Source organism: Xenopus tropicalis, chromosome 9 (assembly GCF_000004195.4).
Source record: "Xenopus tropicalis strain Nigerian chromosome 9, UCB_Xtro_10.0, whole genome shotgun sequence".
NCBI lineage: Eukaryota > Metazoa > Chordata > Amphibia > Anura > Pipidae > Xenopus > Xenopus tropicalis.
Genome location: NC_030685.2, coordinates 17,168,362 through 17,192,412, shown reverse-complemented (window position 1 = coordinate 17,192,412; position 24,051 = coordinate 17,168,362). Strand labels below are relative to the sequence as shown.

General features: G+C 44.7%; 1 protein-coding gene across 1 annotated transcript in view; it reads left to right on the top strand.

The window, feature by feature from the left end:
• lmf1 (lipase maturation factor 1) overlaps window positions 1–24,051 on the top strand; it is a 177,068-nt gene that overhangs the window by 43,208 nt on the left and 109,809 nt on the right. The window contains exon 4 of the mRNA XM_002932282.5: window positions 13,070–13,218. Within this exon, the coding sequence (XP_002932328.3) occupies window positions 13,070–13,218 (149 nt within the window). The remainder of the gene's footprint in view (window positions 1–13,069; window positions 13,219–24,051) is intronic.

The window sequence follows — 24,051 nt, the reverse complement described above, 5'->3', positions numbered from 1 at the left end:
GTCACAGTGAGCTGCTGTTATACCCCCCGCAATGATTGGCCTGCAGGCTGAAGTTGGATAATGTTGGGTCCGGCCATGCACCCCAACTGCACCCATAAAGCATTGTTCTGTTCCAGTGGATCTGATAGGAAACTCTGGTTTTTCTGATTACTGAATCTGTCAGTGTTCCACCCAAGAAGAAGGGGCATCAGCAGACAGAGTTTGTTTGGACAGGTTCACTGTGATCCGATTGCACGATGGTCAGTCAAAACTGCTGCTACAAAGTGCCACTTTAAAGATGGCTTCTCTTGTCACATTGGAGAAGGTTATTAGCCTATAGCTGGCTGTACGTGTACCAAGGTTTCATATGGTACGTGTATGGAGGCCCTACCATCCAGACTGATATCCATGTACTGTGGATATTGGTCGGTTGGTCAGTCGGGCAGGTTCGAAGATGTGATGTGCCAGTGTACTGTGTTGGCCACTGCTTGGTGCTTTGGCTCCCCTGAACTAAAGAAAGAAAGTGACCGCACCATGGAATGGTTGAACTTGATGGACCCTTTTTTTTTAAATCTATGTAACTATGTATTGGTCTATTCGCTTGAATGCCATATGCGTGTGTGGCCAGTGTATGGGGTTGCAAAGGATGACTTGTAATACACGGGGCCAAGTGATCAATTCTAGTTTTTGGTTTTAATATTATAAACCACCTAACCACAAGGGTAGGCAGGAATGGCACATTATGGAGTGACTGGAGACTGTCGGTTGGGACGAAAGGCGGGGGGGGGGGGCGGTGTGGGTGATGTGTGCAGACTGGGCACAGGGGTGTTTGCCTTGTAGATGTGGGATGACTAGGCAGGAAGCCAGGCCAAATATTATTGCCTTGGGTGGTAAGACTACTCAGCCTGGCACTGCCTAACCATAGGGGATGGGTAGTGAATTGGGAAACTTCCCAGTTTTTAGAGAAAAAGTAAAGCCCAAAGCACGTGGCCCCATACCATCCTCAGCAGACATTTGATTTAGAGTTCCACCACTCTCTGTGCCCCCCACTGGGTTCCCCCAGCTCGACCCTCCTTTTCTGTTATTGTGTTTTCTGCGCGCCGTTGGGGGCCACGGTGCATGCCCAAGAAGTACCCTTTAACTCTGACAGGCTATTGCACATGCTAAAGGGACACGGAAGGTGCTTCTGCTTGTAAAACCTTAATGGAAGATTGATATAGTACCCCAGAGGCTTGCAGGTGTGTGGGCACTGTGCAGGGCACAACCAGCACCCGGAAAAACCTGTTACCAACATTCAATGGAGTGCAATAGGACAGAGACCCCCTGCCGAAAGCTTGTCATATCTCACAGGTGCAACACCAGCTTGCAAATCCATCAGTAAGCCAATACCCCCATAAAACTGCCCGCTGCTAAGCCAGCCTGCTCTCAACAGGGCGCTATAAGGTGACACTTCCCCTTCGTGGCATATGCAAACATCTCCGGAACCCTGCGAGTAGGGTGCTGCATATAAACACCTCTCTGTTTGCCCTCACACTACGTGACCTCTGCTTCGGCCATTAACTGCTAAATAATCGTTTCATTAACAGCCCAAACCGTGTGTATTTTAGCACCTGTCACTCATTCCGAGGCCAGGGTGTTTGGCTTGAAGCAGAAGTTCTGTATTTATTGTAGCGCATAGGCAAGGGGTGAGTAAAGGACTCTGGAACACCTTTCGCCAGTTATCCTGAAACCCCTTATCCAGAAAGCTCAGAATTATGGGAAGGGCATCTCCCATAGACTCCATTATAAGCAAATAATTCACATTTTTAAAAGTGATTTCCTTTTTCTCTGTTATTGTACAGGTATGGGATCTGTTATTCAGAAACCCGTTATCCAGAAAGCTCTCGAATTATGGAAAGCCTGTCTCCCATAGACTCAATTTTAATCAAATAATTCAGATTTTTAAAATTGATTTCCCTTTTCTCTGTAATAATAAAACAGTACCTGTACTTGATCCCAACTAAGATATAATTACCCCTTATTGGGGGCAGAACAGCCCTATTGGGTTTATTTCATGGTTAAATGATTCCCTTTTCTCTGTAATAATAAAACAGTACCTGTACTTGATCCCAACTAAGATATAATTACCCCTTATTGGGGCAGAACAGCCCTATTGGGTTTATTTCATGGTTAAATGATTCCCTTTTCTCTGTAATAATAAAACAGTACCTGTACTTGATCCCAACTAAGATATAATTACCCCTTATTGGGGGCAGAACAGCCCTATTGGGTTTATTTCATGGTTAAATGATTCCTTTTTCTCTGTAATATTAAAACAGTACCTGTACTTGATCCCAACTAAGATATAATTACCCCTTATTGGGGGCAGAACAGTCCTATTGGGTTTATTTAATGGTTAAATGATTCCCTTTTCTCTGTAATAATAAAACAGTACCTGTACTTGATCCCAACTAAGATATAATTACCCCTTATTGGGGGCAGAACAGCCCTATTGGGTTTATGTAATGGTTAAATGATTCCCTTTTCTCTGTAATAATAAAACAGTACCTGTACTTGATACCAACTAAGATATAATTACCCCTTATTGGGGCAGAACAGCCCTATTGGGTTTATTTAATGGTTAATTGATTCCCTTTTCTCTGTAATAATAAAACAGTACCTGTACTTGATCCCAACTAAGTTATAATTAATCCTTATTGGAGGAAAAGAGCCATATTGAGTTTATTTAATGTTTCAATTATTTTTTTAGGAGACATGTTATGGAAAGCCAAATTATGGGAAGACCCCCTTATCTGGAAAACCCCAGGCATTCTGGATAACAGATACCATACCTGTGTGTATATATATATATATATATATGTTTGTAAGGAAATTAATAGGTATATATAGTTTATGTCTGTTTGGGATCGAACTAATAGCCTTTTATGTTCTAAAACACAAAATCTATTGAGTTGTGTGTGACATTACCAGCACTTTGATCTTCACATTGCACCCCCCTCATATATATTGCCACTGCAGTATATGAGGGGGCATTGTGGAGATGAAAGGATGTTACATGTAAGATCTAACATACCCCATCTCATAGTATGAACGCTGCCAGGCAGTCACAGCCGCCCATGAAGTGACCGGGGCTCCTCTCACCCACTCATGTCTCCCCCTCCCGCTTGGATCAAAAGGAGGGATCATAAAGAAGGGTCAGCCACTTCTGGCCACACTCCTTGTGGAGCCCACCTGGGTTTCTCGGGTGGAGGTAGCCAGAATGGCCAGTCTTTGTGGCTTGGGATAATGGTCCTACTTATCAGTTCAGATGAAGGGTGCTGGATGAAGAGCAGAAAGCACAGCTGCGGGGGGAGTTGAGAAGGGCAAGGGGGCCAATCAGAGTTTGTGTATCTCATTATACATAATGCTTATTGCCAGGACCTCATGGGAACAATATTAGTATTTAGTGCCCCTATTAGTGAAGTTATAGACCCATTGGGGCAAAAGGCAAATGTGTGCTTCCCCTCCCCAGCCAAAGCAAGGACCCTGCTGATGGCCCCGTCACCCTATACCGGTACTGAAAACGCAAGTTGCACAGTAGGGTTGGCCACCACCATGACTGGCCACTTGCCTTCTGGTCATCTGCTCTGTGGCCAGGGAGCAAAGAACCAGAAATTAAGCAGCCAGTCATAGCAGCCACCAAACCCTCTGCCCAACTCTGCTGCAGATGGGGGGAGGCACCAGTGCAGGGGACCCCTGGTTAATGTCTTTCCTTCTTAAGCCCCCCAACAGGTCTGTATGTGTATCAAAGAAAATGTGCCCGCACTCCAAATACTCTATTGAGGTGCACGGTCAAAAGAATATACATTTGGCAAGGACCAGCACTCTCATATATAAAAACAACAAAATGTCATACCACTTGTGTCCAACGTTTCAGTCAACGTTAAATCCTTATAAACGGTGCTTAGTTATAATCAGAGCTTTGTGATTTCTGTCACATGACTCACTAAAGCTGGTATATTATAATATATAAAGTAACCCCTGTTGTAAAATATGAGGATTTTAGAAGTCCCCTCGGAGTTCCATGACCTGTATAAAAGCATGTGACTTATAATATCCTTATAATTTACAATGTACTTTATTCACTATATACGCACTCACTCCTATATGAAAGCATGGCAGAAGAGAGAACAAAGCTAGCCAAGCCCTTTCACTTGCAGAGTTCAATGTAGCCCTTGTGTTATGTTACTTCCATAAAGAACCCCTGGATTGCAGGTATTTTCCAGCACTTTCCTGACTTCCCTTTGTTCCTTATTCCTTTTGTGCTTGGATAGAGGCAGCTCAGATAGAAATCCCGGTGGCTTCTGGAAGAGTGGCAGGGAAACCTTATGTTACAGATCAGCCATTTTAACCAGTATGTGCAGATAAGCAAGCCTTTCTATTTCAGAACTTATAACTCTATATAAACATATAGGGCAGATAATCTTAAACTGCCAATTTGAGTCCTACAGACTGATTGGACAGCTAATCTGCCCATGTATAGGGCCCCCCGACAGATATCTGGGAGGAAATCAGCCAGGTGCTCATCAATGAGCTGGTGTGGCCCCTGGTGCGACGGGGAAACCAAACCTACCTGATATTAGTCCAATATTGCCCACCTTAGGTCCTTTGGTGGTGGTTCACCTTGAAATTAACTTTTAAAATGTCCCATTTCTAGTAACTTTGCAATTAGTCTTCATTATTCATTTTTTATAGTTTATGAATGATTTGCCTTCCTTCCTTTCCAGCTGACCCTGGCAGCTAAAAAACTATTACTCTGTGAGGCTACAATTGTATTATTATTGTTACTTTTTATTCCTTATCTTTTTATTCAGCCCCTCTCCTATTCATATTGCAGTCTCTCATTCTCACCACTGCCTGGTGCTACCTCTACCTGCTTTTATGATGCCTGTGTTGCTCTTTTTACATTTGACTGTGGTTCACACAGTAAGGAAGTAAGGTTGGGGACCGCTGTTCTAGACTGTGTGGCCGGCCTGCAGTGTTTGGGGTGGATCACAAATGTCAAGAGCTATAAGAAGGGCACAGAGTATATAGTTACATAGGGTTGAAAAAAGACCAGAGTCCATCAAGTTCAACCCTTCCAAGTGAACCCAGCACCCGCAAACCCACACTGACCTATCTATACACTCACATACAGACCCATACTGACCTATCTATCCACTCACATACAGACCCACACTGACCTATCTATACACTCACATACAGACCCATACTGACCTATCTATCCACTCACATACAGACCCATACTGACCTATCTATTAGATCGGTCATTGCCTCCGCCGCTAATGACAAGCGGCGGAGGCAATGACAAAGTAGCACTAGGGGTAGGCAGGAGAGGCTCCTGCCTGGAGCCCCTCAATCGTTGCGCCCAAGGCAGCTGCCTTTTCTGCCTACCCCTAGTTCCGGCCCTGCCCATACTGACCTATCTATCCATTCACATACAGACCCACACTGACCTATCTATACACTCACATACAGACCCATACTGACCTATCTATCCACTCACATACAGACCCACACTGACCTATCTATCCACTCACATACAGACCCATACTGACCTATCTATCCACTCACATACAGACCCACACTGACCTATCTATCCACTCACATACAGACCCACACTGACCTATCTATCCACTCACATACAGACTCACACTGACCTATCTATCCATTCACATACAGACCCACACTGACCTATCTATCCACTCACATACAGACCCATACTGACCTATCTATCCACTCACATACAGACCCACACTGACTTATCTATCCACTCACATACAGACACATACTGACCTATCTATCCACTCACATACAGACCCATACTGACCTATCTATCCACTCACATACAGACCCATACTGACCTATCCACTCACATACAGACCCATACTGACCTATCTATCCACTCACATACAGACCCATACTGACCTATCTATCCACTCACATACAGACCCACACTGACCTATCCACTCACATACAGACCCATACTGACCTATCTATCCACTCACAGTACATAAACTATATATACAAACATTAATACTAACTGTAGTTATTAGTATCACAATTATTAAAACAATCAACGCACCAGAGGTCACCCCTATAGATTAGAGGAACGGAGCTTCCATTTGAAGCAGCGTAGGTGGTTTTTCACGGTGAGGGCAGTGAGGTTGGGGAATGCCCTTCCTAGAGATGTGGTAATGGCAGATTCTGTTAATGCCTATAAGAGGGGCCTGGATGAGTTCTTGAACAATCAGAATATCCAAGGCTATTGTGATACTAATATCTACAGCTAGTATTAGTGGTTGTATGTGTGGTTTGTGTATGTGAGTGTATAGATTGGTAGGTGTGGGTTTGTGTGTGCTGGGTTTACTTGGATGGGTTGAACTTGATGGACTCTGGTCTTTTTTCAACCCTATGTAACTATGTAACAATAGCCTTGGATACTTTTGCTTGTATGTCAGTGGCATCTGCAATAGAGTGCCCACAAATAGGCGGACAAGTGGCGCTCCTCAAGTATAGCTTTTTAGAAGTTCAAAGGAAGTAGCCCCCTGTCAGATCAAAGAGGGGGCGGAGTGTGCTGCCCCATGCTGCAGCATGGAATGGGTTAAACTTAGTTGTCGGGGGTTGCAGAACCATCCAGGGCCTGGTGATTCTCTTATTTATATCCCCCTTTGCCCAGGACTAGTAGCACTCCCGGGAATGGCACAAAAGGGGGCATTGTGCTTGCTCGGCGCAGCTGCTACACTCAGGCGTCCATGCAACTGCAGCAGAGGAGAGCAGGTGGGCCAGCAGCACACAGGGCTAGAGCTTCCCAGCAGTATCAGGCTGCACCCCTGGCCTTCTGTCGTCCTAGGGGAATGGGTGCCTGGGTGTATCGGTAAAATCAACAAATTGCTCTGGTTTGCACCTTCCTTGTCACTGGTATTCATAAGCCAAATTCCATTGCATAGTAGCCCCATAGGGATTTGAGCATATTAGTGCCAGAGAGCTCCTTTAACTCTCCTTCTGGGTCATATAATAAAAGGAGTAAAGTCTAGTAACCAATAGCAACCAATCAGCAGGTAGCATTTACTGTTCGCCAGTCTGAGAGTTGCTGTGGGTGCAAAAAGACTTTTATTTCATGACTCCCTGTATCCTTGAGGTGCTTAATGCAGAAGCTTACCAGAAATTGTGTTTCTAAACATTAATTACAGGTATGGGACCCGGTATGGATCCAGAATGCTCGGGAGCTGAGGTTTTCCAGATAAGGGAACTTTCCATAATTTGGATCTCCATAACTGCTTATAATCATTAAAATATTGAATAAACCCAATAGGACTGTTCTGCCCCCAATAAGGGGTAATTATATCTTAGTTGGGATCAAGTACAGGTACTGTTTTATTATTACAGAGAAAAGGGAATCATTTAACCATTAAATAAACCCAATAGGGCTGTTCTGCCCCCAATAAGGGGTAATTATATCTTAGTTGGGATCAAGTACATGTACTGTTTTATTATTACAGAGAAAAGGGAATCATTTAACCATGAAATAAACCCAATAGGGCTGTTCTGCCCCCAATAAGGGGTAATTATATCTTAGTTGGGATGAAGTACAGGTACTGTTTTATTATTACAGAGAAAAGGGAATCATTTAACCATGAAATAAACCCAATAGGGCTGCTCTGCCCCAATAAGGGGTAATTATATCTTAGTTGGGATCAAGTACAGGTACTGTTTTATTATTACAGAGAAAAGGGAATCATTTAACCATTAAATAAACCCAATAGGGCTGTTCTGCCCCCAATAAGGGGTAATTATATCTTAGTTGGGATCAAGTACATGTACTGTTTTATTATTACAGAGAAAAGGGAATCATTTAACCATGAAATAAACCCAATAGGGCTGTTCTGCCCCCAATAAGGGGTAATTATATCTTAGTTGGGATCAAGTACAGGTACTGTTTTATTATTACAGAGAAAAGGGAATCATTTAACCATGAAATAAACCCAATAGGGCTGCTCTGCCCCAATAAGGGGTAATTATATCTTAGTTGGGATCAAGTACAGGTACTGTTTTATTATTACAGAGAAAAGGGAATCATTTAACCATTAAATAAACCCAATAGGGCTGTTCTGCCCCAATAAGGGGTAATTATATCTTAGTTGGGATCAAGTACAGGTACTGTTTTATTATTACAGAGAAAAGGGAATCATTTAACCATTAAATATACCCAATAGGGCTGTTCTGCCCCCAATAAGGGGTAATTATATCTTAGTTGGGATCAAGTACAAGGTACTGTTTTATTATTACAGAGAGAAGGGAATCATTTTTAAAAATTAGAATTATTTGCTTATAATGGAGTCTGTGGACGATGGCCTTTCCGTAATTCAGAACTTTCTGGATAACGCGTTTCTGGATAAGGGATCCCATACATATATATATATATATATATATATATATTTATTTATTTTTTGCCTTCTTATTCAGCTTTTTTTCAGCCTGCAACTAATAATGCCACTTGGTTGGCAGATATTATCTTTCTGTACAGGTGCTTTCTGCTTTGATATTCAAGCTCCAAGCTAGAATATTAATGACTTCTAAAAGTTCATTTCAAGGTGAACTTCCCCTTTAAGGTGGAAACCCCCCCCCCCCCCCATAAAATTCATATAGTTACAAAATCTGGGATTTCTTATGGTGGTTGTTTTTCCTAATGTTAGCTTTCTTAACCATATGATTTTAATGATTGGCTCACAGATTAAACAGTGGGGGCACAGTGTGATTAGGCCAACCAATGGTTTCATTCATGTGGGCTCCATTTGCTGCCAGTGGTAATGCCCCATCCCCGAGTATTACCAGATCCCATTTCCAGTTCCAGATATGGTTATAGACGCAGGTCTGCGGGTCTTGTCTATATTCCGTATCTTATATTTTACTCCTTTGAACATAGTTTTAAATGTTTTTTTTTCTACCCCTCCTCCCGCTTCTGATGATGTCACTTCTTGTTTACAGCAACAGCTCTTCCTGTTTAATGGTGGATTGCAGACAAGGTAGTTGCGGGTCAGGAGGCAGGTCAAAGCAGGTTAAAATTTGGGTTTGGATGGCAGATTTTGGGCTCCAGGGTGTCAAAAATTGGTACTCAACTCAAACCTTGAGTACTGATTCATTTTAGTGTTTACATGCCTCCATGCAATTGGTCAGCAGCCTGACCAGTGCCGCTTCTGCCATGAGGTCTCAGGTACCATGGGGCTCAGAAAAGCATCGTTTTCTAAAGAATAGATCTATCTATAACATTAGTAAGGTTTATTTAAAGGGGAACTTTCCCTCTCAATCTGCCTACAATACACTTTAGCATTCTGTTTCTGCCTGCTGCCAGCTTTCCAGTCCTTCATGGCCGTGGCTGCTCCCTGTGCCGTTGCTCTCTGCTCCCTAGGAGTGGGAATGGGGCTTAGTGGCCCCTACTCTCAGCATGCAGGAGTCACTAAGTGCGGCTGAGACAGAGCAGGCCGACTTTTTGCTTTATACGACCCGTGTCTGTGACTCCGTGGAAAAGCCAGTGCATTAAAAAAGAGCTTTATTGGAACAATGAAAAGTTTTATATATATTAAAAAAAAAAACCCTCTCTAGAGAGTCGCGGGGGCCTCTCGTTTTTCCTCTTAAAAGTCCGAGCCCTCTCGTTAAGCACGCTCCGCTCAGACGCGACTTCGCTCAGGAAAAAAAAAAACAAGGAGTTTCTCATCTTGCAGAGAGCTGAAATGCTTAGAGCGCCATATAATCGAAGATCAGAAGGGAGAGGAACCCTATATAATGTCAATAAGCAGATATTACAGGGTATTGTACCCAGGAAGCCATTTTTTATCTGGCGAGGGAATTGGCGGTTTGCGTAGATTAGTGTAACACAAGTAAGTGTGCTGGCACGGGGAGGGCGCAGGGATGGGCGCACTGGGGGATGACTTACTTAGTAGGTGAGTTTATGGACTTGATTCTGAAAGCCATTAATCGAGCCCCCCCCAAAAACCTATCTCTAGGGGGGTTACAAATACAGGCCCTGAGCCCTACAGAATAGCAGCTCAGCGTAGCAGCCATATTATTTATGTATATATAATATACAGTTTGGTCATTTCTCTATGGGACCAAGCTGTAAATGATATCCTTATAAATGGTGCTTAGTGATGTCATTTCTGTCACATGACCCACTAAAACTTGTATATTATAATAAAGTACCCCCTGTACCATGAGGAGTACCCCCTGTACCCCCGAGGAGTTTGAGGAGTACCCCCTGTATCGTGAGTAGTTTGAGGAGTACCCCCTGTACTACTGAGGAGTCTGAGGAGTACCCCCTGTACCGCTGAGGAGTCTGAGGAGTACCCCCTGTACCCCCGAGGAGTCTGAGGAGTACCCCCTGTACCACCGAGGAGTTTGAGGAGTCTCCCTGTACCCCCAAGGAGTTTGAGGAGTATCCCCGAGGAGTTTGAGGCATACCCCCTGTACCACAGAGAAGTTTGAGTACCCCCCCCTTATCTGAGGCTTAAACCTGCCTTGTTATAAACATAATTAAATGAAAGTCAGCCAATAAGGGGTTAAGTATTAATAAAGCAATGGGGCCAGGTGATATGCAGGGAGGTCGCCTACCGTTAGGCACGGGGGTGCTTTGCATGTCTCTTCCTTATCCACTTTCTATCGAAATATAAAATGCAAAGTGGCCATTTGCATACAGACAGCTCCCGGGAAGCGGTTATTCTGTATGGGCCCAACTATACCGTAAATATAGGAATGCACCCCCAGCACTCCTGCCTGGCATGCTCTGGGCAAACACCAGACCCTTCCCTAGGAACAGCTGCCTCTTGGCTATCACTGTATTAAGGAAGGGGCTGGAACTGTGGGATAATATGTATAATAAAGCAAAATGATGCCAGTGGTAGAGGTATAAGCACAGGCTGGGGCCCTATCACAGGGTTGCAAGGGGCCCCCAAGAGACATGAAGGTGTGATTAGTTGCTCACAAACAGGGGCAGGTCTTTCAAGTAGTGGGTGGGGTTTGACAGGTCATGGGTGGGGTTTAGATATAATGGAGTATAGCCATGTGGGTCAAGGGTGTGACAGTGCATGGGTGGGTCATTTCCTTTTTTATTGGGACCCCATGCTACTGGTTGGCAAGGCTCACCAGTAGGGTTAGTATTGTATCAGACTGGCCAGAAAAAATGAATCTTGATGCCAATGTTTGTAATACATAACAATATCGGAAGGCTGGCATTTTGTTTCCGAAAAGGTGGCAACCCTGCTCCCCACCCAGGGGACTAATAATTGGGGCCCTAATCACAGGATACTGTGTATAGTAATGGAAAGTGTGGTTAGGGGGCAGAACTTGTGGGTTGGTGGGTGTATAGTAAGGCAAGAGGCCAGGGAAACAGGTTTGGAAGATCTGGGCAGTGTCTATGGTAAGACCAGATAGCAATTGCCAGCAATTTACCAATTTACCACTGCCTGGTTAGAATGAGAGACTGGAATATGATTAGCAGAGGCACCGAATATAAAGATAAGGAATAAACAGTAACAATAATATAAAAGGTTTTTGACTGCCGGGGTCAGTGACCCCAAATTTCAAAGATGAAAAGATGTAGAAGAAGAAGGCAAATATTTTAAAAACTATAACAAATAAATAATGAAGAACAATTGCAAATTTGCTAAGAATAGAACATTCTATAACGTACTAAAAGTTAATTTAAAGGTGAACCACCCAAAGTCCTCTCCTCTCTATACACTGTTACATACCCAGTGTATATATTCTTTACATCAAGTGATCATCGCTAAAGACCAGAAACAGGCCCTATGGTTATTGTATGGGTTTTGTTCCCCTTTAAAGAAGACGGGGCAGTGAAAGCCAGCCCACCGCAAAGCATTTCTGAGACCCACGAGACCTGAGGCAGCATGCATCCCGTATATTTCTATGCGAAGCAGTGACGGGTACGGGTGGCAGAGCTTAAACACTCCGTGTGCTGCAGACTGTGTGGCCATAAGAAGCTGCCATGAATTTCCCTCAGCCTTGCTAAACGAGTCCTGCAGGAAGAAATATCTCGAGCCCTTAACATTGCATCTTCTACGCACACACTAATCTCAATATGACACCCCCCCAGTTCTCAGTAACAAAGAGCCGCCTTGTATTCCTCTTATCTGACATTTCATCTCTATTGAAGTGAGAATGATTGGGATTAATTGAGCGGCATCAGCACCCGTATCCTGGAACTGAATGGGCCTGTGTCGGTTCCATTAGACTCACCCTATCCTGTCACACCTTTGTTCTATAGGTCTTTTAACTCCTTAACAGCCGCAGATTGTGGAACCTGTGTTAGTGATATGCAGGTCAGCCCTAAACTAATGGGTCCATATTGGGTCATAATGTCCCTTCAGTTCCCTGCCTTCTCTCGTATCCAGAGCACTCCAGAACCGATTAACATCATTGGAGGCACTTGGCTTGGCGCCTTGTCTTAAATCCCTTCTTAACACCATGTTCCAAGGGCCCTAAAGTACACCAACATTTACTGTCAAATGAGGGGCCATTTAGACCACGCCCCTTTCCCTACAACCAAGCCCAGTCAAACTGCCCATCTACCCAAACGCAGCCTACTTTTCCATGAAGCCACACCCCTTTTTGGGCCACCCCCCCTGGCGACATATTATGATAAAGTGTCTCAACCCTTTCTCCTTGTAGATTGTAAGCTCTTTTGGACAGGGCTCTCTTCACCTCTTGTATCGGTTATTGATTGCTTTATATGTTACTCTGTATGCCCAATGTATGTAACCCACTTATTGTACAGCACTGCGGGATATGTTGGCGCTTTATAAATAAATAATAATAATAAAGATAATTTATGGATAATCCCACTGCAGGGGTAAGTCATATGGCAACTCTCATTTATATAAATGTGGTTATGCAAAGACAAAACGGCCTGGGCACCCAGTACCTTTTTGTCCATGTACTGTGTGTTTAAACATTTAAACATTGTTTGTTGTTTAAACAATTGTTATAATTTTTATTTAAAGTGAGTTTTTGACATGAGTTATGTGTTTGCCCCTAGGGTGGGAATCTCAGATCCTCGAGACTGGGTTCCTTGGCATCTTCTTGTGCCCCTTTTGGACTCTTTCCCGAACCCCGCAGAGAACGCCGCCTTCTGGCATTGTCATCTGGGCGTTTCGCTGGCTGATTTTCCGCATCATGCTCGGGGCGGTAAGTACATTTCTTGCAGGAAGCCTGGGGGGGGGGGGGGGGGGGAAGCTGCTAGATCAGGTTCATGTGGTTAGGAATGGGGGTCACAGGAATTGATTGGGGGGATTGGCCGGGGGACACTGGTCTTTACTGGGTCTCAGATGTCATAGGGTCTGTAACAACTGTAGTTACAACACTGCTGCCCAGTGTATGCTGTCCTACCTGTACGGACTATTCCCTTGAAACCATCTTGCCTTACAACTCACACCTTCCCCTCAGTTATAGCCCCTTGCTTACCATACATACTGTGGGTCATCTATAAAGACTGGGCATTAATCTATAGTAACCAGTCAGTGATTAGCCTTTTTCATCCAGCAGTAGGTTGAGTAATGAAAGCAAATAACTGATATGTGGTGTGGTTCTCAGGTAGAAAGAGGGGGTGGGCCTTGGTGGATCCTTAATCAAGAGGTGCTTAATGGTTTGGGCAAGTGATCCCCAACCAGTGGCTCGTGAGTAACATTTTGCACCCCAACCCCTTTGGATGTTGCTCCCAGGGGCCTCAAAGCAGGTTCTTATTTATAAATTTTTGGCATGGAGGCAAGTTTTAGCTGCATAAAAACCCGGTGTACTGCCAAACAGACCCTTCTGTAGGCTTCCAGTCCACTTAGGGGCTACTAAATAGCCATTTTTGGCACCCCCAGGAACTTCTTTCCTGCTCATGTTGCACCCCAACTCTTTTTATATTTGAATGTGGCTCGCGGGTAAAAAAAAGGTTGGGGATCTCTGGTTTGGGATGTAAATATGTGTTTTTATTCTGCTTGGATGCAGGGCCAACAATATGGGGGGGGGGGTGGATAACTGGTGGACTAATATTAGGGGCAGGCCCTGCTAGCTGTGTGCTTACCTTATAGTATTAATAATAGGGTCCCCCTAGGAGAGGAGCCCTGCTAGCTGTGTGCTTACCTTATAGTATTAATAATAGGGTCCCCCTAGGAGAGGAGCCCTGCTAACTTTATTGGACTGGGCCCTATGATTACTGGTGGGCTGACCATTTTGCCTTACTATACACAATAATATACGAACATGTTGCAAACAGTGGCCTGCAAAGGATTCTGGGAGGTTGAAATACACTGGATAGTGCAGTGTAGTACAGACTGAGGCTGTCGGGGGACCTGCAGCGGCACGCCAGTGTTGCACCATCTGAAGGCACACTTAAGGGCAGTCGGCTATCAGTAAGTATAGTGCGAGGCTTTTAATCCCATATGTTGTATGTACATGTTATTGCAAGATAAGGGGAGATTACCCTATAAAATAATAAAGCTTGGGAATAGAGAGCGTTTGTCCTGCGCTGCTTTCTTTGGCACGGCTCCTGGCCTTTATCTCCCATAGCTGTGTGGCTATCAGGCAAAGCAGATGTGAAACCCAATAGCCTTTCTTTAGGTGTAAAAGGAGAGGCTGTAAAATCTGGCGTTAAAGAGAAGCAGGACTGGAACACAAACAGAACCCGGCTTGCCGAACAAAAGGGGCGCCCCCCCAACTCCCTAAATGATTGACACTTTCCGTACAAAAAAAACTTTTTTTTTTCTGTTGTTGGCATGGGAGGTGGGTTAACCTTTTGGGTGCATGGTGGGACTCCTGGTGTGCAGTGAATTGGGGGGGGTTCTCATGTATTCATGTGATTTGCACAGATAATTCACCTGCAGAATTAAATATATATATTATATAGGATCTTTATAAGTACCTATATATGTATTAACCTGAGTGGGACTGCCATACCGATCTCTCAGCAGAGGTGCCATATGTGACTACATATCGGGATAAATGGTAGGGCTTATGCTTGTTTGGCCCTCATGTAAATATTAATTTATGGGCGCCCAGACCTATTAGTGTATTAGTGCCTTATGGGGTTCTACTTATCTGATCAAGGTCCATTAATAAACTGACCAAGAGGGGAATATTCTGGGCATATGTAAGTGTACCCCCCCAGGTTGGTATGAAGATGCCAAAGTGCAGAGTGGGGCTTGGGCAGAGCATTAGTTGCTTCTGTAATCCCTCCGATTAGGAGCCAGTGATTGATGAGCGTCATGTTATTGCCCGGCCAAACACTTGCCCGTTTCCTTCTGGGATGGGATAATCATCCTGACAGGAGGCTATGAAGTATGGCCGATGCGTGAAAGCAAAGTTTCCTCCCGGGCACAAGTGCACCTGTCAGTAGGACGTCCCTTGATTTGTGTCCCGACCAGCTGAAGGCCTGACACATGGACGGGCACCCAACTAGCCCCAGGGGCATACAGGCATGCCAGGCATAATGCAAATATCACTGGGCCACCAATAGGGGGAGCAGACCCAGCTGCCCGGAAAAGTCCCACAATTTATTCCCCCCCACAAATTATTACCCTTCCCTTGTGGGGCCCAGAAATATAAACTGCAACCTTACACCCCCGTGTCCCAAGCAAATGAGCCACATGGGACCTTGTAGTTATCAGTAGCATAACATCTGGGTTAGGGTAGAAGAAGTTGGTGCATAGGCTAGACATGGCAACCTATGGATAGATATCTATCGGGCAGGTTACATGATCTATTTCGCTGATCTATTTCTTTCCCAACAGGTCTCTGTAGGCCCTTAGTCTGATCATATTGTTGGCCCGGGGGCCCAAATGATCACATCAGGCCGACTTGACTCATTGCATGGGTGGCCAGAGCGGGCAAAGAGCCGCTTGTTTGCCCACCTTGCCAAGAGTATAGGCAGCTTTAGTTAGGGCTGTAATATTAAACGTCCTTGGTGCGAGTGGGACCCTCAAATGCTTTTTATGGACCCCCTGGGGTCACCTCCATTGGAGTAGTTGGGCAGCATTAGGATGGGTGTAGAGTAAAGCTGGCCACTGATGGGGTGAGATGGCCAATTGTTCTGTAGTTTTGAGGTAGTAGGATAGGTGTAGAGTAAAGCTGGCCACTAATGGGGTGAGATGGCCAATTGTTCTGTAGTTTTGAGGTAGTAGGATAGGTGTAGAGTAAAGCTGGCCACTAATGGGGTGAGATGGCCAATTGTTCTGTAGTTTTGAGGCAGTAGGATAGGTGTAGAGTAAAGCTGGCCACTAATGGGATGAGATGGCCAATTGTTCTGTATTTTTGAGGTAGTAGGATAGGTGTAGAGTAAAGCTGGCCACTAACGGGGTGAGATGGCCAATTGTTCTGTAGTTTTGAGGCAGTAGGATAGGTGTAGAGTAAAGCTGGCCACTAATGGGGTGAGATGGCCAATTGTTCTGTAGTTTTGAGGTAGTAGGATAGGTGTAGAGTAAAGCTGGCCACTAATGGGATGAGATGGCCAATTGTTCTGTATTTTTGAGGTAGTAGGATAGATGAAGAGTAAAGCTGGCCAATAATGGGGTGAGATGGCCAATTGTTCTGTAGTTTTGAGGCAGTAGGATAGATGAAGAGTAAAGCTGGCCAATAATGGGGTGAGATGGCCAATTGTTCTGTAGTTTTGAGGCAGTAGGATAGATGAAGAGTAAAGCTGGCCAATAATGGGGTGAGATGGGCAATTGTTCTGTAGTTTTGAGGCAGTAGGATAGGTGTAGAGTAAAGCTGGCCAATAATGGGGTGAGATGGGCAATTGTTCTGTAGTTTTGAGGCAGTAGGATAGGTGTAGAGTAAAGCTGGCCAGTAATGGGGTGAGATGGGCAATTGTTCTGTAGTTTTGAGGCAGTAGGATAGATGAAGAGTAAAGCTGGCCATACTCACTGTATGGGGAACCCCTGTATGATCACGGTCCAGATCCCAATCTGGGGGTCTGTCACTCACAGCTGGGAGATTCATCCAGATTTAGTCCAGTGGAGTTACAGGACAGTGAGCTGAAGCCGCCATATTGAACTACCCATATGGCACCCAGAGGGTCAAACTAAGCTTCCAAACTGACATTGAGTAAATATTATGTTTATTTCCCCTTTTAAGAGCGATTTTGTGTCTTTTTAAGTTCACTTGCATCGTTACCAGAACTTCCCAGTAAATACCACCTCACCCTATGGTGACCACAAAAATACCCCTGGGTGAAGCAGGAAGTGGTGCAAGCATGTGGCCCAAGCCCCGCCTCTGGGCAAGCGGGTCACGCAGGAGGTCACGGAGAGGGAGGCAGTGATTGACAGCAGCAGAGTGGGGCAGCAGGTTCCATTGTTCATGCCTGAACATGTTTTGTCTTCATCTGGGTAAGAAAGTTATTATAAAGGGGAAGTAAACCCCAAATTACACACATTGCTATTGAAATCAGTATCTGTCCTTGCCTATTCTCTGCCCTGCTAGTTCTGACTTTTGAAGCCACATGTGAAGAAGCATGAACTCCTGGTACATTGTTTCAAGAGTGAGAACCAGCAGTGCCGACTGGGAACAGACAGATATTGCTCTCAGAGGCAATCCTATTGGCACATACCATCGAAACCAGTGAAAATCTGTAATGAATGTATATGGGGAAGTTGCTGAGATTGCTGATAGTTACAATTTTGGGGGGTTTACATTCCCTGGAACCGATTTCTGGCAGCTGAGGGATGCAGTTTCGCAAGCTCTAAAGCGCCTTTCACCTGTGCTTGGATGGCAGGATAGAGTTTCAGGTTTAAATGCAGGTTGCGCCAGGTGACCAACCAACACTAAGGAAACGGATTTGCACGCTCTCAACAATAAATATATCCCTTTAGTAAATATGGTTTTCTGTTTATTTTTCCCTCGGAAGGACAGTTAAAGGGACACTAAACCCAACCGTAAAGCTGTCCCACTGCGCCCCCTAGTTCTGTATAGAAGTTGATGAAAAACGTAGTTACACATGGAAACCAATTCATCAGAGTGGTCGAAAATGTAATTAAAGATGCAAGAGAATTGACCAATGAGAATGCTATTTGTTCTTATCTTACATATAGAGATAATTATGTAATTTTTCCCCTCATTATATGGCACAGGAATCAGACATGGGGATAAAGGGACAGACTTGTTCAGTGCTGGGAAACTGGGCTTAATGCTCCCAACTCCAATTGCAGGAACAGAGAACAGGGAGCCGGATTTACACAGATCAGCTGGGATTCTCATTGGAGGATTCTTTTGCATTTCAATGCTGCCGCGGAGAGCCTGAAAAGTGTAATTGTGCAATATTGCTTTAAGAATACAACCCTGATGTTGTTGGACTACAGCTCCCAGCATGCCTCTACCTTCATTATATGTTACATTATTCTGTAGTCCAGTAAAGTTTGCTTGAGCAGTGCAGCAGGATTTAGTGTCCCTAAGTAGTGCATGTAAATCACATTCCCGAGGCCAAAGGCCTTGTATAGGAGCAACACCCATCAGTATGTGCCCTCTAGGGATGCGGTCTATGCTGAAAGCCTATAGTAAATGGCTCAGTGACCATAAGCAACATGGCAGCTCCCTCCTATAGGTATTAACGCAACTCCAATGCAAAAGCTTTCTCCATAGATCCCAACAGAACTGCACATTATCGCTATTACTGTTATTATGTGTGCCAACATACGCAGCGGCGCCGCACAGAATATTGCAGCGGCATCAGGAAGAGGTTGGGCGTCTGTTTATTAAACAGCGTATGTACAATAGCCAGCTTGTTAGGGTTGAGCAGCAGGTTCCTAGGCACCTGTTTCCCTCCCTTATTTGCTGTATATTATATTTAGTATAAATAAGCACTTTTTTTAATGCAACCGCAGTGGTGTGTTGACACAACAAATAAAGCTTGTGAGTAATGTAACAATGTAGCGCGTGGCGTGACCTCCATTGTGACGTCAGTCGGTGACGTTGGCCCTTGGGGGTAGCTTTGTTTTGGTAGAACAGACCCTTTCCTTCATGGCTATTATTCTTATTCTCCTTTATGTATATAGCACCCACATGTTCTGCAGCCCTTTACAGAAATTAACATCGGCTTCTGTCCAGCGGAGCTGACAATCTAAAATTCACAGTTCTTCACAGCCCAGTGGTACTTAAAGGGGCGGTTCACCCTAAGTTAACTTTTCCTATGTTATAGAATGTCCTATTCCCAGCAACTATGCAATTTTTATCGTTTTTGAATTATTTTCCTTTCTCTTCTGCCTCTTTCCAGCTTTCAAATGGGGGTCACTGACCCCGACAGCCAAAAACGATTGCTCTGTGAGGCTACAATTTTATTGTCATTTATTACTTATCTTTCTATGCAGGCCTTCTGCTATTCATATTCCCATTTCTCGCTTAAACCAGTGCCTGGTTGCTAGGGTAAATAAGGCCCTAGCAAGAAGATAGCTTCTAAAATATCATATGGAGAGCTGCTGAACTGCTGAACTAAATAACTGAAAACCATAAAAAATGAAGACCAATTGCAAATTGTCTCAGAATATCAATGTCTACACCATATTAAAAGTTAATTTAAAGGTCAAACTACCCTTTTAAATCATCTGAACTGCTCTGGAAAATCATAGAAAGAACTGCCCTATAGAGTAAAGCAAGTGGGAAAGTTGCACATCACCACCTGCAGTGTTGCACCCAGTACAGGTATGGGATCCCTTATCCGGAAACCCATTATCCAGAAAGCTCTGAATTACGGAAAGCCTGTCTCCCATAGACTCCATTTTAATCAAATAATTCAGATTTTTAAGATTGATTTCCTTTTCTCTGTAATAATAAAACAGTGCCTGTACTTGATCCCAACTAAGATATAATTACCCCTTATTGGGGGCAGAACAGCCCTATTGGGTTTATTTCATGGTTAAATTATTCCCTTTTCTCTGTAATAATAAAACAGTACCTGTACTTGATCCCAACTAAGATATAATTACCCCTTATTGGGGGCAGAACAGTCCTATTGGGTTTATTTAATGGTTAAATGATTCCCTTTTCTCTGTAATAATAAAACAGTACCTGTACTTGATCCCAACTAAGATATAATTACCCCTTATTGGGGCAGAACAGCCCTATTGGGTTTATTTAATGGTTAAATGATTCCCTTTTCTCTGTAATAATAAAACAGTACCTGTACTTGATCCCAACTAAGATATAATTACCCCTTATTGGGGCAGAACAGCCCTATTTGGTTTATTTAATGGTTAAATGATTCCCTTTTCTCTGTAATAATAAAACAGTACCTGTACTTGATCCCAACTAAGATATAATTACCCCTTATTGGGGCAGAACAGCCCTATTGGGTTTATTTCATGGTTAAATGATTCCCTTTTCTCTGTAATAATAAAACAGTACCTGTACTTGATCCCAACTAAGATATAATCAATCCTTATTGGAGGCAAAATAGTCCTATTGGGTTTAGTTGATTTTTTAGTAGACTTAAGGTATGGAAATCCAAATTATGGAAAGACCCCTTATCCGGAATACCCTTGGTCCCGAGCATTCTGGATAATGGGTCCCATACCTGTATTATTTGTTTATTATTTAGGACCTGGTGGGGTTCACCCTGCCCCTTCCCCCAGCTCTCTGGCTGAGCGAGGGTTAAACGGGCCCTGTTCCCTTACCGTAAGGGAAAGAGAGGAGAGCATGAAACATAACAGGATGCGATGGGAAACCTCAGACCGCAGTTTAAATCTTATCTGTAGCTGGCAGTGTGGCGTAGCCTCCCTGCCCATCTCATTGGCTGGCTTCTCATCTGATTTCCTTGTGGCCTATTTGCTGTGGTTTCACCCACTTCTCCCTTTCTGTAAGCTGCCCGGTTATATCCTTCCCCCTCCAAATATGTCCTTCTCTGTCGGACTCACTTCTACTCTCCTGGTGAGGACTTGGCCAAGCTTTTTTTTTTTTTGTGCATGACCACAAACCAGTTGGGGAGCTGGGCTGTCCTTGGAGGGTTCTGGCACAGAAACAGTTAACCTCTTCTCTGCCGTAAAACAAACAGAATCAAAGCTGTTTTTAAGGGGGGGGGCTTTATTTCTGGGGGCCCCATAATACTTCAGGAGGAGGACTGCAAAGGTGTATAGTAAGGCAAGAGGGTGCCAGAAGAAGGGGCTGTAACTGTGAGAAAGTATGTGTAGTAGGGCATGATGGTGTCAGGAGAGGGGCTATAACTGAGGGATAGTGTGTATAGTAGGGCATGATGGTGTCGGGAGAGGGGCTATAACTGAGGGATAGTGTGTATAGTAGGGCATGATGGTGTCAGGAGAGGGGCTATAACTGAGGGATAGTGTGTATAGTAGGGCATGATGGTGTCAGGAGAGGGGCTATAACTGAGGGATAGTGTGTATAGTAGGGCATGATGGTGTCAGGAGAGGGGCTATAACTGAGGGATAGTGTGTATAGTAGGGCATGATGGTGTCAGGAGAGGGGCTATAACTGAGGGATAGTGTGTATAGTAGGGCATGATGGTGTCAGGAGAGGGGCTATAACTGAGGGATAGTGTGTATAGTAAGGCATGATGGTGTCAGGAGAGGGGCTATAACTGAGGGATAGTGTGTATAGTAGGGCATGATGGTGTCAGGAGAGGGGCTATAACTGAGGGATAGTGTGTATAGTAGGGCATGATGGTGTCAGGAGAGGGGCTATAACTGAGGGATAGTGTGTATAGTAGGGCATGATGGTGTCAGGAGAGGGGCTATAACTGAGGGATAGTGTGTATAGTAAGGCATGATGGTGTCGGGAGAGGGGCTATAACTGAGGGATAGTGTGTATAGTAGGGCATGATGGTGTCGGGAGAGGGGCTATAACTGAGGGATAGTGTGTATAGTAGGGCATGATGGTGTCAGGAGAGGGGCTATAACTGAGGGATAGTGTGTATAGTAGGGCATGATGGTGTCAGGAGAGGGGCTATAACTGAGGGATAGTGTGTATAGTAGGGCATGATGGTGTCAGGAGAGGGGCTATAACTGAGGGATAGTGTGTATAGTAGGGCATGATGGTGTCAGGAGAGGGGCTATAACTGAGGGATAGTGTGTATAGTAGGGCATGATGGTGTCAGGAGAGGGGCTATAACTGAGGGATAGTGTGTATAGTAAGGCATGATGGTGTCAGGAGAGGGGCTATAACTGAGGGATAGTGTGTATAGTAGGGCATGATGGTGTCGGGAGAGGGGCTATAACTGAGGGATAGTGTGTATAGTAGGGCATGATGGTGTCGGGAGAGGGGCTATAACTGAGGGATAGTGTGTATAGTAGGGCATGATGGTGTCGGGAGAGGGGCTATAACTGAGGGATAGTGTGTATAGTAAGGCATGATGGTGTCAGGAGAGGGGCTATAACCGGGGGATAGTGTGTATAGTAAGGCAAGAGGGTGCCAGAAAAAAGGGGCTGCAGCTGTGAGATAGTGTGTCTAGTAGGGCATGATGGTGCCGGGAGAGGGGCTATAAATGTGGGATAATGTGTATAGTAAGGCATGATGGCGTCGGGAGAATGGCTGTACCTGTGATATAGTGTGTATAATAAGGCAAGAGGGTGCCAGAAAAAGGGGCTATAGCTGTATGATAGTGTGTATAGTAGGTCATGATGTTGGAGGGAGAGGGGCTATAAATGTTGGATAATGTGTATAGTAAGGCATGATGGTGTCGGGAGAGGGTCTATAACTGAGGGATAGTGTGTATAGCAAGGCAAGATGGTGTCTGGGAGAGGGTCTATAACTGGGGGTTAGTGTGTATAGTAAGGCAAGATGGTGTCGGGAGAGGGTCTATAACTGGGGGATAGTGTGTATAGTAAGGCAAGAGAGTGCCAGAAAAAGGGGCTGTAGCTGTAAGATAGTGTGTATAGTAGGGCATAATGGTGGAGGGGAAGGGGCTCTAACTGGGGGATAGTGAGTAGTCATACATGAGGGTCACAAGGTAGGGGCTGCAAATCTGAGCCAATGAATATAGTAAAGTAAGATGGTGTCAGGGGATTGGCTATAGTACTATATAGTATAGTATAGCATCTTACAGCAGCCCCTCTGGCAGTTTCTAGAACTCGCAAACTGCCAGTTCGGGCCTGGTTCCAGGTGACTGATAAGATTATAATTGGGGCCCCCTCGAGGGGGGAAGGGCCCTGCTAACTGTAGTGTGTGGCCCATAATTACTGTAACTGTGGAGTAAGGCAAGGTTGCTGCAACTGTGTGATACTGTGTATAGTAACACAACATGCACTAATACTACAGGGTGGGAGCTGCCATAGGCATTCATTAGCTTATATATATATATATATATATATATATATTCCGTTATTAACCTGAGGGCCAAAGAATTGTATCAGCCTGATATGGCCCCTGCATTGCAGCTCAAATGCCGACAGTAAAACGTCTGAATCCGGTCGTTATTAAGGTGGGATGCACGTCCCGCGTGGGAGCCATTACGCAGGGCATCTCAGGGCAGGATAGGGCTGCCGGCCTTCATTAGTCTTGTAAATGTAAATCTGACATCATCATCATCAGATGCATTCATTTTAACTGCTGAAAGCAGCCCCCCCCCTCGCCCCATTCATTCAGCTGGGATTAAGCAAAGCCCCCGTTATCATGCCAGTGGAACTGGTCTACCCCCCATCCCCGTCGACATTACAGTCCCAATACGGAAAGAGCTCATTTTAATTAGCTTTACTGCATTGGCGTGGGTGGCGGCACAGAAAGGCCGCATTATGGTTATTCATATGAGGAGGCTTAATAGGGCAAGCCGGGCTTCATGGGAATATTTGGGGGTAAATGGTGTCTACAATGTGCCGACCTTTGGCCCCCCAGCTGCAGCCCTCCCTTTCCCCATGGGGGTCCCATACTTGACTCCTTAGCAACCCTGTGTTGTGCGCCTCTGATCTCTCTCCATTTATCTACCCATTGCCTTTGGCAGGACGACCTGTTTCTCCCCACTGATTTGGAAAGAGGCAAAAGTGCTTATGCCAGAGACTTCACACAGTCCCTTTCTTTCTGCATGGGACTCTTCAAAAGCACCTT